This window comes from Staurois parvus, unplaced genomic scaffold (genome assembly GCF_062004578.1).
Source record: "Staurois parvus isolate SC_StPar_1 unplaced genomic scaffold, SC_StPar_1.0 ptg000827l, whole genome shotgun sequence".
NCBI lineage: Eukaryota > Metazoa > Chordata > Amphibia > Anura > Ranidae > Staurois > Staurois parvus.
The window spans coordinates 8,383,661-8,398,191 of NW_028318623.1; the positions used below are offsets into that span (position 1 = coordinate 8,383,661).

A 14,531-nucleotide genomic window follows, 5' to 3' on the forward strand; every position below is an offset into this window, starting at 1 on the left:
TACAATTCCTGAAAGTCACGTTTACAGTTAGAATTTGATTCGTTCAAATAACTATCATTCTTCATCTACATTTTTCTCATCACTAGGGTCACAAATGACCATCTAATTATCCCCGTTAACCATTGCTAAGCTGAATGAATTTTTTTAACACAACTAAATTCTGATTGTCTATGACTAGCCTAAAGTGTTATTCCATTTTTGTTGGGAGGAAAGCAACTGTATTTACTCATTGGACCAAGGGCGGACTGACCATTTGGAAACTCGGGCACTGCCCGAGGGCCTGGGGTCAGTAGGGGGCCCCATGAGATGCCCCGGTACCTTTTTCATAGGCTTTTTTTAGTTTGGGCAAGGACACAGGGGCTCCATGAAACCCTATTGCCCGGGGGCCCCATGAGTTGTCAGTCCGCCCCTGCATTGGACACAGCTAATCACATGGTAAAAGGCCGCTATGATTGGCTTTTTACCTCATCATGCAATCAGCTGTGTCCATAGAATCATGGAGAGTGCTGGGTACGCTCGGGAGGGCACATTCTGGGAGGACATCATATGACGCCCTCCCAGAACTGGACAACCATGCTGTAGCCGTGATTTGGCTATAGCGTGGTTGGCAAGTGGTTAATCCACAAGTATATTAATGACTGAATATCTTCACATATATATATGGACTCCACTGGCGATGTTTTTAATCTCATTTAATTTATATCATTGCTTGTGTACACATGTTCTCTACCTATATTTTTGTGCCAGAATTTTATCTTATTATTTATCTTTTTCCAGTAGGTGCTTGCTTATGACACAGGAATACATTTTACAATATACTCCTGTTGGCAAAAAAAAAAAATAAAGAACCTCCTTGTGGGTGGGGTCAATGCCTGTGGTGAGGTGAGATCCTGACAATATTGTCTGCATCCCTCCCTGCTTGTCTCTCCTCACCATGATTGATTTTCTGGGTTGTGGCTATGCATGCACACACCCTCCACATTACTTGACCTCTCACTGTTCACCTCAGTAACTGTGCAGTCATCAGCAACAACCACAACACGCTCTAACTTGTGACTTGGTGTGTGCACATGTGCAGGAGTGGGTGGATTAGTCGCTCTGTATCCACCCCTTCTGAACATTCATCAAAGCCTGAGCTCTGAGCTGAAATTTTATGATATAAGTTAGAATTTTCCTTTAACTCTTCTAATTTCCTTCTTTTACAGATTCCCCTGATAATTCCAGCATTTATTGTGGGTCAGAAGCTTACACTGGTGGTGTGGTGCTCATCTGCTCCTGGGCAGGAGGACAACCTGCAGCTGATATTCAACTGTCATTTAATGGCACAGTCGATCTGGGAAAGGATGCGGTAAACCGAAGTGTGCTTCTGGGCAATGAGGTCCAACAGTCAGTACTCACCTGTGAAGGAAATCAATTGGGGAAGACATCCACGTGTAATAAAACTTTTGGTGAGATAATGACATCAACGTAGCATATGATTAATCTTCTGACTAGTACATAGTAGAGTTGCACCCATGTTGGTATCGATGGCAATACTAAGCATTTGCATGAGTACTCACAAATGCTCCGATACCTGAAACCAATAGCTTTGAAGTGCGATTTGAACCCATGCAAAATGAATGGGCTCCAAACACACTGCAAAGAATTACATGTGCGATTCCTGTCCAAATCACATGCAGTTTCCCTGGCGGTGCGGTGCGATTTGCAGTTCGAATTAAGCCATTCATTTTGTACGGTTCAAATCGCTCTGCAGATTGCACTGCACCCCCCAGGGAAACCGCATGTGATTCAGTCAGGAATCGCATCGTATTCCTGTTCAAATCACATGCGGTTCTTAACATTTACGTTCACTTTGTATGGGCTCAAATCACACCGCAAAAGATATCAGTTATTGGTATCGGCGAGGATTTTTAATAATATTTTTTTAAAATATATTCTTCAGATTTTTTTTAGCATATAAAAAAGTCATTTTAACATATATTTTTACATGTATTTGTAAATGCATTCCAAATATGTAGATTTGTATTTTTAAAGACATACAGTATATTTGAAATGTATTTTTAAAAATAATTTTCATATATTTTGTAATAAAAACGCATTTCAACATAATTATATATTTCTTGAAATATATTTCAAAATGTATTTCAAGAAATATATATATATATATATATATATATATATATATATTATGTTGAAATATATATTTTGAAATATATTTAATATGGCCAAAATTGTAGCATTTTTAAATATATGTCAATATATTTGGGAAGAATATTTTAAAAATATATTTCAAATATATTTTTCTTCCATATGGGGGTTGTTATCCCTTTTATAGATTCTAATATGCCCATTGCGAAAGTGCAGTGTATGTGTTGTTTCATACACTGACCTTTTCCTCTTCCAGCATCTGCTGGTATCGCTATCCATCTCCAGGCTGCTAGAAAGGTCCCAGGCGAAGTGCACTTGGTATCATTCCACCTGGGACAGGAGCCAGAGCAACAGAGAAAGCATTGGTTTATGCAGCTACTGATCTCGCTGCAGCCATCTGCTCTTGCCATGGCCAGGGTCATGATCAACGGTTTGTCTCCACTGGTCAAGGACCACATCAGAGGACTATGAGGGCCACGTGGCCCATGGGACACAGGTTGAGCACCCATGGGACACAGGTTGAGCACCCCTGTTCTACAGTATGTTCTACAGTATGCATGATGACTACTTTCACTGTCCTCCTTATAGAACGTCCACTCTCTTTGAATCACAACAACAGTGCAGTAACTTCAGCAACAGAAGGACAAAATGCAACACTGACAGTGAGCCTGACATCTCCAGACTCTTTAATTTCTGAGTTCACATGGTTCCATCTCAATCCAAACCCTGCTACTATCACAAGCAACGGGAAATATAAAGTGGAATCCACTGGCTCTCAATCCATACTTTTCATCTCCAGCTTGATTGGGAATGACAGTGGGGCCTATGAATGCAGAGCCAAGAATGTCATTGGAAGCACCGCCTTCAATTTCACTCTCGAAGTCAAATCACAAGGTAAGAAAAGATAATCATGACTACAGAATTCAGAAAAGATCATTCACAAAAGGGGCAGATCTATGATTAAGCTGGCTATTTATGTTGAAATCTAGTTGATCAATCTGTTTAGGTCTACAACTACTGTATGTTGTAAAAGGGCATGATCTACTGAAAACAAATTGAATGGGTTGGTAGAAAAAAGCGGTTTGTACAAAGACTGTAGAATGAGATTGTGTTACATATGAGCAGCTTAGGAGGAAGTGGTGGTAGATCTGTTTGCTCATCGCAGACTGTTGGAACCATTCAGCTAACCTGCCTAAAGTAACAAAATGGTGCCCATGCCGTGAAGGGATTGTTCCTTTTTATATGACAAAGAAGGGGAATAACTGGTGATCAACCACATAGCTACTCCAACATTTTGGAAAATGTCCACAAGAAATAACATACTTTCACAAATACACATTTTTTTCGAATACCAAGCCATGTTCAGACAACTTTTCATCTACAATTAAAATGGAGAAATAAAAGAGTGCTAAGAACACAACCATCATAAGAAGACTACAGCAATCGTAGTTTTAAACACAATAGTGTAATGACAGGAGTTACAATGACTAACAACTGTGGCTGCCCAATTGTAGGCCCTCAAACTCTCCAGCAACATAAACCTGTCAAAATTTTAAAGCCCCTCTCTGGGCAATTGTATCCCTACTTCAATTCTTTCCCTGCCACCCCTTTCCACCCAATCACCCCAAAACACTTAAAAACACCTTTTTTACCCACCCGTCTGTTTCTGGCCAGGCAGTGGGTATAGTGAATAGAATGCTAGGATGCATCACTAGAGGGGTCGCCAGCAGGAGGAAGGAGGTCCTGATTCCCCTACAAAGATCTTTAGTTAGACCTCATTTAGAATACTGTGTTCAGTTTTGGAGACCTCACTTACAAAATTAAATTAATAAGATAGAACAAGTCCAGAGACGGGTAACAAAAATGGTGAAAGGTCTGGAGGATAAAACATATCAAGAGCTACTTCAGGAACTTAACATGTACAGTCTGGAGGAAAGAAGGGAAAGAGGAAACCTGAGTGAAGCCTTTAAATACAGCAAGAGGGTGAATAAAGTTCAGGAGGGAAGGATTTTAAACACGAAACCAAAATCAAGAACTCGGGAACATGAACTTAAACTAACTGGAGGAAAGTTCAAAACTAATCTCAGAAAGCATTATTTTACTGAAAGAGTAGTTGATGCTTGCAATAAATTTCCAGCAGAGGTAGTGAGCCAGGCAGAGGCATCCCTAGGGTTGGTGACACCCCCTCTGACGAGCCCCGCAGAATGGATTGGATCTGCAGATTGAGCATAATGGATCGGACTTTGATCCATTATGCTCAATCTGCAGATCCGATCCATCCTGCGGGGATCGTCGGCTTTCTTTGCAACTTACCTTTTCGTGGAGTGGGTCCAGTATCACCCCGTATAGGTTGCATGCCAACTATCCCCGCAGGATCCATCCTGTGGGGATCGTCGGCTTGCTTTACAACTTACCTTTTTGTGGAGCGGGTCTGGTGTCACCCCATGTGGTCGGTGTCACCCGGTGCGGACCACACCCCCCACACCTGCCTTGGGACACCACTGGAGCCAGGCAACAGTAAATAGCTTCAAACATACTTGGGACAAGTATAGATCTATACTGAGACAAAAAAATTTACAAAAAAAAACAAATAAAAGACTCGTTGGACCACTCGGTTTTTTTCTGTTTCAATACTAGTTTCACTATATTAACACCAGTTTGACTTCAATTAACCTCAGTGCTAAGCGCTGCCATCCACCTGTCCATATTGAGTGAATCAATAACCTGTAAGTGCACTCTAACAAACCAGAAGAATAGATTTTCAGTGGGTCCTTAGTCACAATGTCAGGGAAGTAAAACTCATAGTAACAAGGTGAAACTGCCATCGAAGAGTCCTGCAGAAGAATACATTACTCAAGGCATAATGGTATGGCCCATTGGCAAATAACAAACCCAGGTTTGTAATAACTCACCTGTCTATAATAATTGTTCAGTACTAAATTTGCAATGTCTTAAACATTTTGGATGTGGTTATATAAAGTACTTTAAAATATTTACCAAAAGAGTCAAATATTAATAACTGAAATAAAAAGTATCCTATGGGTTGATTTACAAAAGGCAAACACTGTAGACTGTGCAGTTTGCAAAGTGCAGTTGCCCCGGAGTTTAGTAAATGAGATAAAGCTGCACTTTGCAAAGAACACCCAACATGCAAGGAAAAAAAAAATCAGCATTTTTGCCTGCACATGATCAGGGGTGGACTGACAACTCATGGGGCCCCCGGGCAATAGGGGATCGTGGGGCCACTGTGTCCTTGCCCACACTCAAAGCACACCCAAAAAAGCCTATAAAAAAGGTACCAGGGGCATGTCATGGGGCCCCCTACTGACCCCGGGCCCTCGGCAGTGCCCGAGTGCTTGAATGGTCAGTCCGCCCCTGCACATGATTAAATGATGAAAAGCCAGCAGAACTTCTGCTCGTTTACTAAGCTCTGGAGCAACTGCACTTTACAAAGTGCACAGTCTATTTGCCTGTAGGCTAGGTTCACAGCTGCCCACACTGTGTGGGGTGGTTGAGGGTGTGGGTATCTCAGCTGTTCCCACAACCACCCGCAGCCAAATCATGCTGCTCTTCATTCCTAATGGCACCCTTATGCATCTCCACCCGCAGCGCGTCTGTGGGTGTAGAAAATATAGGGAAATGGCATGATCAAAAACACCATGTGTTTTCACTGTGGCCCCGTTTTGAAAAAGGTGCATGCACCGGCACAGCAGCCCATTCAAATGAATGAGCTGCCATGCCCATGCAAATGCAAGATGCACAACCTGCCAAAGAATGTACCTAGAGTTAGTAAATCAACCCCAATGTGTTACATCATGACATTAACTAAACTGTTTTTCTAAAAAGATAATTTTTTGATGTAAGGTCTTTTTTCAAACCTTATCTTATAGCTTTTTACTTAAAACATCATACAAGTCAGTGCAAACACATTATTATTTACTTATTTCATGTACTTGTATAGCGACGTCAATTTACGTAGCTCTTTACACACACTGTCAGGGATCGCGGCTCCGGACTCCTGTGTCTCGACGCCGTCCCCCGCGCATGCGCACTGGCGGCGGATCGCGCCGGGACACGGGCACTAGGTCCCGGCGAGCCGCGGCTGACAGGGAGCCGCGCATGCGCAGTAGAGAGCCGCGGGCACGCCTCAGGCGTCCAATGACAGCCGGGGGCGCGTCCTAGCCAGCCAATGACAGTGCAGGGCGCACTTTTTAAAGATGCCCTGCACTGTCACCAATTGCCGCAAGGTCTTCCTGTGATCCTGAGTTCCTGCACCCGTTTTGTGACCCTGTTTTTGACCCTGACTACGCTGCCTGCCCCTATGATTGACCCGGCTTGTCCTGACTATTCTACCCGCTCCTGTGATTGACCCGGCTTGTCCTGACTATTCTGCCCGCTCCTGTGTTTTGACTCGGATTATCCTGACTATTCTACGGACTGATTTACCTGGCTGACCCTGCATGTGACCCGACTACTCCTTGCCCGCCGATTCGGTACCCCGCTTACCCCCACGGGACCACTATCCGTACCACCCTGCTGGGGCCATCATCCTCTTCATATCTGGCTCTCCCGGTACCTACACACATCCCCGGAGGCCACCTCAGCCGCTGGTGGGCCTGCTCAGAGGTCGTGACCTGGCCCGGGACTGTTTCAAGTCCATCCCCACCATCAGGGGCCCTGGTGAAGGCACAGCCCGGGCTTAGACCCCACGCTCTGGGTTGGTCTGTCAGTTGGCAGCTGGAAGGCTCCGCCTGGCGGATCATAACAGTACCTTGCGGCCATGACAGAGCCAGGAAGTGGACCGGCGTCCCTAGAGGATATTTGCCAGCACCTGGCAACTTTCACCCAGGCTTTCCAGAACTTCCACAGTCGCTGCGCCCGACTGGAGGACCGCATGGAGACGTTAGCCCCCAGACTCTCCCTGCTCAGAGTTCTCCATCTGTGGAACCTTCCGCTACCCCGGCATCCGGAGCGGTTGCCACACCCTCAGCTCCTGAGCCCCGCGTTCCCCTGCCGGAACGGTTCCGTGGTGACCGGAGCCGCTTCCGAGCCTTCCGTAACGCTTGCACCCTGTATTTTGACTTGCAGCCCCTCACGTTCTCCACCAAGACCGTTAGGGTGGGGTTTATAGTCTCTCTCCTTCAGGATGAGCCCCAGGATTGGGCTCACCGTCTGATGGAGAGGCGCGACCCCCAGCTTGACTCCGTGACCGAGTTCTTTCAGGCCATGGCAGTATTGTATGACGACCCTCAGCGGGCTGCCTCCGCAGAGGCTACCCTATACTCTCTGCGGCAAGGCCGCCGGGCAGCCGAAGAATACGCATCCGATTTTAGGCGATGCATGGGAGACACCAGATGGAACGATGCGGCCTTATGTCACCAGTTCCGCATCGGACTGTCTGAATCTCTCAAGGACGAACTTGCACGAGTAGGCCTACCTGACTCCCTGGAAAAACTGATTGAGTTGGCCATCCAGATTGACCGTAGGTTAAGGGAACGTCGGCTGGAAAGGAGCAGCCAGGGTCAAAGGGTGGCATGGATCCCACCAAGAGACACAGCTCCAACCCCAGGGAACCATCCCCGAAGCACGGAATCGGGGGACAACCCGGAACCCATGCAACTGGGACTGGCCCGTTCCCACTTATCGGCCGAGGAACGTCAAAGGAGACGATCGCTGAACCTATGCCTGTACTGCGGGGAAGCTGGTCATCAGGTGCGCTCCTGTCCTGCAAAAATGAGTAAGTCCGCTTCCTTTTCTTTTACCTTACCTGCAGGAAGGGATGATCAGTCAAATTACCTGGCCATACCTGTGTCTTTACAGCTCCCGGGAAGAACACTGTCGGTGACCGCAATCGTTGACTCAGGAGCTTGTAGTTGTTTTATCGACCTGACTTTTGCCCACCGGCAAAAAATACCACTTCAGACCAAAGAAAGGGGGTTCAACATCTTCTTGGCAGACGGGTCCAGTATAAAATCAGGGGTGGTGGACCAGGAGACACCACCCATTTTCACCACAATGGCAGACCATCACCAGGAGTTCCTCCGTTTGGATGCCATCACATCTCCCCTATTTCCAGTCATTCTGGGGCTCCCTTGGCTGCGGGCCCATAACCCCCAGATTGACTGGGAAAGGGGAACGATTCAATTCAGGTCACCTTACTGTTTGAATCACTGCCACGTCGCAGGATCCGTGGGTCCCCGGTTCCTCCTGTGCGTGGATGGCGATGCCAATCTATCCCAGACCATTCCCCCGGCCTACCATGACTTCTTAGACATTTTCAGTAAGCGAGGAGCTGACGTTCTTCCCCCGCACCGTTCTTACGATAAACCTCCTACCCGGATCTGAAATCTCATTCGGCCGTATCTTTCCTTTGTCAGAAACAGAATCGGGAGTACTGAGGGAATATATTGACGAGAACCTTAGGAAGGGATTTATTCGTCCATCCACATCCCCAGCCGGGGCCGGGTTGTTCTTCGTAGAGAAGAAGGACAAATCGTTACGGCCCTGCATAGACTACCGTGATCTGAACAAGATAACGGTAAAAAATCGTTATCCCTTACCACTAGTCCCTGAGCTCCTCCAGAGATTAAGATCAGCAATGATATTTACTAAACTAGACCTGCGGGGGGCCTATAACCTTGTCCGTATCAGGGAGGGGGATGAGTGGAAGACGGCCTTCCGTACGAGATTCGGTCACTATGAATATTTAGTGATGCCGTTCGGGCTCTGTAATGCAACGGCAACTTTCCAGCATTTTATCAACGATGTTTTTCGTGATTTCCTCGATGTTTTTGTGGTGGTTTATTTGGATGACATACTAATTTTCTCCCCTTCACTGGAGGTTCATCGAGGTCACGTATTACGGGTATTAGAACGGTTGCGTCAACACGGGTTATACGCCAAGGCAGAAAAGTGCTGTTTCGAGCAGCGCGAAATCACGTTCTTGGGACTGGTTCTCTCTTCCGCGGGGGTCGCGATGGATCCCCAGAAGGTCACGGCAATCTTAGATTGGCCAATACCCGCCGATAAAAAGGGGGTACAGCGTTTCATCGGCTTTTCCAACTTTTATAGAAAGTTTGTTAGGAACTTCTCCGGTCTGGTCTCCCCGATCACGCAACTGACGAAACAAGGGGTCCGCTTTAAGTGGACTCCCGAAGCTCAGACGGCGTTCGAGAAACTCAAGAAATTGTTCACTTCTGCTCCCATCCTCTGCCACCCGGATTCTTCTCTCCCATATGTCTTGGAAGTGGACGCCTCCGAGAACGCGGTAGGAGCGGTTCTGTCCCAAAGAAATGGAACCAAGGAACTACTGCACCCCGTGGCGTTCTTCTCCAGGAAGTTGACACCGGCAGAACGTAACTATGATATTGGAGATCGGGAGCTCCTGGCCATCAAATCCGCTCTAGAAGAATGGAGGTACTTACTGGAAGGAGCCACACACCCAATCCTAATATTCACAGATCACAAAAACCTTGAATATTTAAGAACAGCAAGACGACTGAGACCTCGCCAGGCAAGATGGGCTCTTTTCTTCTCGCGATTCACATTCCATATAACGTACCGACCCGGTACTAAGAACACAAAACCAGACGCTCTGTCCCGCATGTTTGAGGACCCCAACAATGCAGTGGTACCTGACACCATCTTACCTTCCGGAAGTTTCCTCGCTCTACAAACGGAACTTCGTTCCAGACTTCTCGACGCTTCTATAGGACTACCAGTTCCGTCTGGGTCACCCCTCCTGAACCACGGTGGGCTGTTTTGGAAGGAAGACCGGATCATGGTCCCAGAAGAAGTGCGAACCTTGGTCCTAGGGCACTGCCACGACCATCAAATGGCAGGTCACTTCGGGGTTGCGAAAACTCTGGAACTACTACGGCGCTCGTTCTGGTGGCCGAACATGAATAAGGACTGCGAGCGTTACGTCCAGACCTGCTCCACCTGTCAAAGGAACAAGCCCTCCAGGAGCCGGGCATGGGGATTGTTACGTCCATTACCAATACCCAAGCGGGCCTGGCAAATGATAGCCATGGATTTTGTGGTCGAACTCCCACCATCCCAAGGCTACACAGCAATAATGGTGGTCGTGGACCGCTTCTCAAAGATGGCACATTTTATACCCCTGGAGAAGACCCCATCGGCACCAGAAACGGCACGAATCTTCATTAAGGAAGTAGTGAGGCTTCACGGGGTTCCCGAAGATATAGTGTCAGATCGGGGAGTCCAATTCACCTCCAGGTTCTGGAACGCCTTGTGTAAGGCACTGGGAATCAAGCTGTCACTTTCATCCGCCTACCATCCACAGACCAACGGCCAAACCGAGAGGACCAACCAAACTCTGGAGCAATACTTACGATGTTACACGTCCTACCTTCAGGATGACTGGCTGACGTTGTTGCCGTCCGCAGAATTCTCGTACAACAACTCAAGTCACTCAGCGACGGGGCAATCCCCGTTCTTCTCCAATTACGGGTATCATCCCACATTTCTCCCTGATTTGATGCCTGAAAATCCGGTACCGGCGTCTCAAGACGTCTTGAACTTCTTTTCTGTCAATAACAAAACAATTCAGGAAGCCATCGCTAAAGCCCAAGAGGACAGTAAGAGGGCGTTCGACAGGAAGAGAAGAGGAGAATTACTGCTTCAACCAGGGGATCAGGTGTGGCTGGCAACGACCAACTTGAAGATGCTGTGTCCTTCAAGGAAGCTGGGACCCAAGTACATTGGCCCATTTCCGGTAAAGCGTGTAGTCAACAAGGTGGCCTACGAACTTGAGCTTCCGCGGACCTTCAAGATACATCCTGTGTTCCATGTATCTCTCCTGAAGCCATCCAGACCGGATTCCTTCCCGGACCGTGAATCCAGACCTCCCGAGGCAGTCACCATAGGTGACCAGGAGGAATACGAAGTGGAGACTATCCTCAGTTGCCGAAGGAGGGGGGGCCAGACACAGTTCCTGATAAAATGGAAGGGTTATGGCCCTGAGGAGAACTCATGGGAACCCGCCCAGAACATTCACGCACCCAGGCTCATCCGGGAGTTTTTTCGTGGTCACCCGCGGTGGAGAGATCAGTGGGGCTCCCGGAGGGTGCCCATTGGGGGGGGGGCAATGTCAGGGATCGCGGCTCCGGACTCCTGTGTCTCGACGCCGTCCCCCGCGCATGCGCACTGGCGGCGGATCGCGCCGGGACACGGGCACTAGGTCCCGGCGAGCCGCGGCTGACAGGGAGCCGCGCATGCACAGTAGAGAGCCGCGGGCGCGCCTCAGGCGTCCAATGACAGCCGGGGGCACGTCCTAGCCAGCCAATGACAGTGCAGGGCGCACTATTTAAAGATGCCCTGCACTGTCACCAATTGCCGCAAGGTCTTCCTGTGATCCTGAGTTCCTGCACCCGTTTTGTGACCCTGTTTTTGACCCTGACTACGCTGCCTGCCCCTGTGATTGACCCGGCTTGTCCTGACTATTCTACCCGCTCCTGTGATTGACCCGGCTTGTCCTGACTATTCTGCCTGCTCCTGTGTTTTGACTCGGATTATCCTGACTATTCTACGGACTGATTTACCTGGCTGACCCTGCATGTGACCCGACTACTCCTTGCCCGCCGATTCGGTACCCCGCTTACCCCCACGGGACCACTATCCGTACCACCCTGCTGGGGCCGTCATCCTCTTCATATCTGGCTCTCCCGGTACCTACACACATCCCCGGAGGCCACCTCAGCCGCTGGTGGGCCCGCTCAGAGGTCGTGACCTGGCCCGGGACTGTTTCAAGTCCATCCCCACCATCAGGGGCCCTGGTGAAGGCACAGCCCGGGCTTAGACCCCACGCTCTGGATTGGTCTGTCAGTTGGCAGCTGGAAGGCTCCGCCTGGCGGATCATAACACACACACATATATATATATTATAGTCACATCAGTCCCTAACCCTCAAGGGGTGTACAATCTCAGGTCCATAACTCACATTCATACATACACATATTAGGGCCAATTTAGACAGCAGCCAATTACCTACCAGCATGTCTTTGGAGTGTGGGAGGAAACGAGAGTACCCGGAGGAAACCCACGCAGGCACAGGGAGAACATGCAAACTCCAGGCCAGGGGCGGACAACTCATGGGGCCCCCGGGCAATAGGGGATCATGGGGCCCCTGTGTCCTTGCCCAAACTCAAAAAAGCCTATGAAAAAGGTACCAGGGGCACCTCATGGGGCCCCCTATTGACCCCGGGCCCTCGGGGAGTGCCAGAGTTTCCAAATGGTCAGTCCGCCCCTGCTCCAGGCAGGTGGTGCCATAGTTGGGATTCCAAACATAGACTTCATTTCAAGATGTCTAAATATCGACATCCTCTTGAGAGCCCCACAACTTCCTAATCTCTATTATAAATATAGATCAGTCTTTATATAGGTTACTTTTTTCTGCTTCTTTCAGAGGAGTGAGGAGTATTCTCAATGTGTTTCATGGATATCTACTTCATCAAAGCGTTGTGAGGCATATATAATACTAAATTAAACAACAAAATGAATACATCAGCTGTCTATGTCGGTTCAGTTTGGCTTTTAATGTTGGATCTGTTATTTAAAAAAAAAAGCTTTGGGACTTTTCTTTAAACAATATGTAAGTTGGGCACAAACCATACTATATATAAAACATTTTAAAAAATGTTTCAAAAAAGGCACTCCGCACCAAGGCCTTATAATAAAATATATTGCAAAAAATAGCATAAAACTTATCTAAGCATAACAGTGACATTTCCAGCCCTTTTGCAATTCTTTTTACATGATACATATTAGAAGTCCTTGAAGCAGGACTCCTTTTTGAAATATTGTATTGTTGAGAACTCTGAGGATGCTGATGGGTTGGTGACCATTGCAGAAGGCACTTTATTGGGACTGATTGGTGTACATATTCAGTAAAACAACATTTGAAACAAAGTCCATATATCTGCCTATATTGTTATCCTCTAAAAATATTTATACTTTTAAAGTGTTTATGTGCTGATGAAGGCAGGCCATTCTATGTATTACATAAGAACACAATTTCCAGTACAGTGGTGGGTCCATAGTTTTATTACAGAGGGTCTGTTTTCATAATTCTTCTTCTGTACAAATGTCTTTTTTTTTGCCCACAGGTTCTAGTGGTTCTAGTGGACTGAGCGGAGGAGCAATAGCTGGCATTGTGATTGGTGTACTAGCTGGTGTGGCCCTTATCGGGGTCGGTGGGTTCTTTCTTGTAAAGAAACTGAAATGATGTAAGTGTACAACAGTCAGATGTGCTCGAAGCATTCTGTATGTCTTGGTGTTTACTGTGCCTGCAGATGTTGAAGTAAACCACAGGGACATTTACAGACACTGAAAGGATATTAAAGATGATAAATGAAGCTAGAAGATATGGGATGATAGGGGAAGTCATAGAGGGTAGTGATAAGAAGACACAACTTCTGTTAGAGAACACCACTCCCCAGGTAATCAGCATTTCTGAGCCAGTCCCACCACCCTCTGGTCTCCACCAACTCAGCAGTACCGTCACCTCATTCCCAGTGAGAATGTTCTGTATGCTGCTTCTCGATATAGGAAAAGCACTTCTCCATATCTTCATGCTTGTTCCCCTCCCGAAGCCTTGCTACACCATACATGACTCCCAGGCTGGGTTTCTCTGGGTACTCTGTGCCACAAATTCAGTCCCAGTATGTGGGGAACCAGTCACTAGTGAAGGGTCCATGCATAACACCCCTTCATTACCAGAGTGTTCATCAGCTCTGCGTTTCCTTGCTGATTTGGCACTTTAGCAAGGGACACAAATACGGTAGTCATTACAAATTGTAATAATGCCTCCTCAGGGCAGCTTTCTGCTCAATAGGCTTCTTTACTGTATCCTGTCTAACCTTTCCAGTCCCTTGTTGTAAGCCTTGTTCTTTTGAAAGTGCCCCCGCAGAGTGTCCCATGAGCTAGTCATAGGTAGATGGATAAATCCATAAAAGAGTCCTTCTCAAGGCAAGGCTCCATTGAGGCAGTAAAGAGGTAGCAATAATCCATAACAGGGTCCAGCTTAACGTAGCATAAGTCTATATATGTCCAGAGGTTCCAGATCCCACTGAGAACCCTGACTGGGCTTCCCACCAGAGATGGCTCAGACCAACAGAAAAATGGCTACATTTTGGCAGTATTTCTCCAGGCCCCAGGGGCTTATATGCCCCTATTTATATATCATATGACCTACAAGGGGTGGTAACCTTCCTGAAATGAGCATGAAAACCTGTCCAGCAACGTTAACCCTTTCACCAACTCAACAGGTCAACCTAAGGATACAGTGCAACAAATCTACATTGCAACAATTAGCTTTCAGACATAGTTGACCTGATTTACCTCAGAACATGAACGTAATAGAA

At 47.3% G+C, this 14,531-nt stretch overlaps 1 protein-coding gene across 1 annotated transcript in view; it reads left to right on the forward strand.

Annotated features, from left to right (window-relative positions):
* The window catches only part of LOC149443912 (cell adhesion molecule CEACAM5-like), a 93,976-nt gene that overhangs the window by 46,105 nt on the left and 33,340 nt on the right, over window positions 1–14,531 (forward strand). Inside the window, exons 5-7 of the mRNA XM_089655238.1 lie at window positions 1,206–1,448; window positions 2,737–3,042; window positions 13,275–13,391. Coding sequence (XP_089511364.1) covers window positions 1,206–1,448; window positions 2,737–3,042; window positions 13,275–13,391 — 666 coding nt within the window. The remainder of the gene's footprint in view (window positions 1–1,205; window positions 1,449–2,736; window positions 3,043–13,274; window positions 13,392–14,531) is intronic.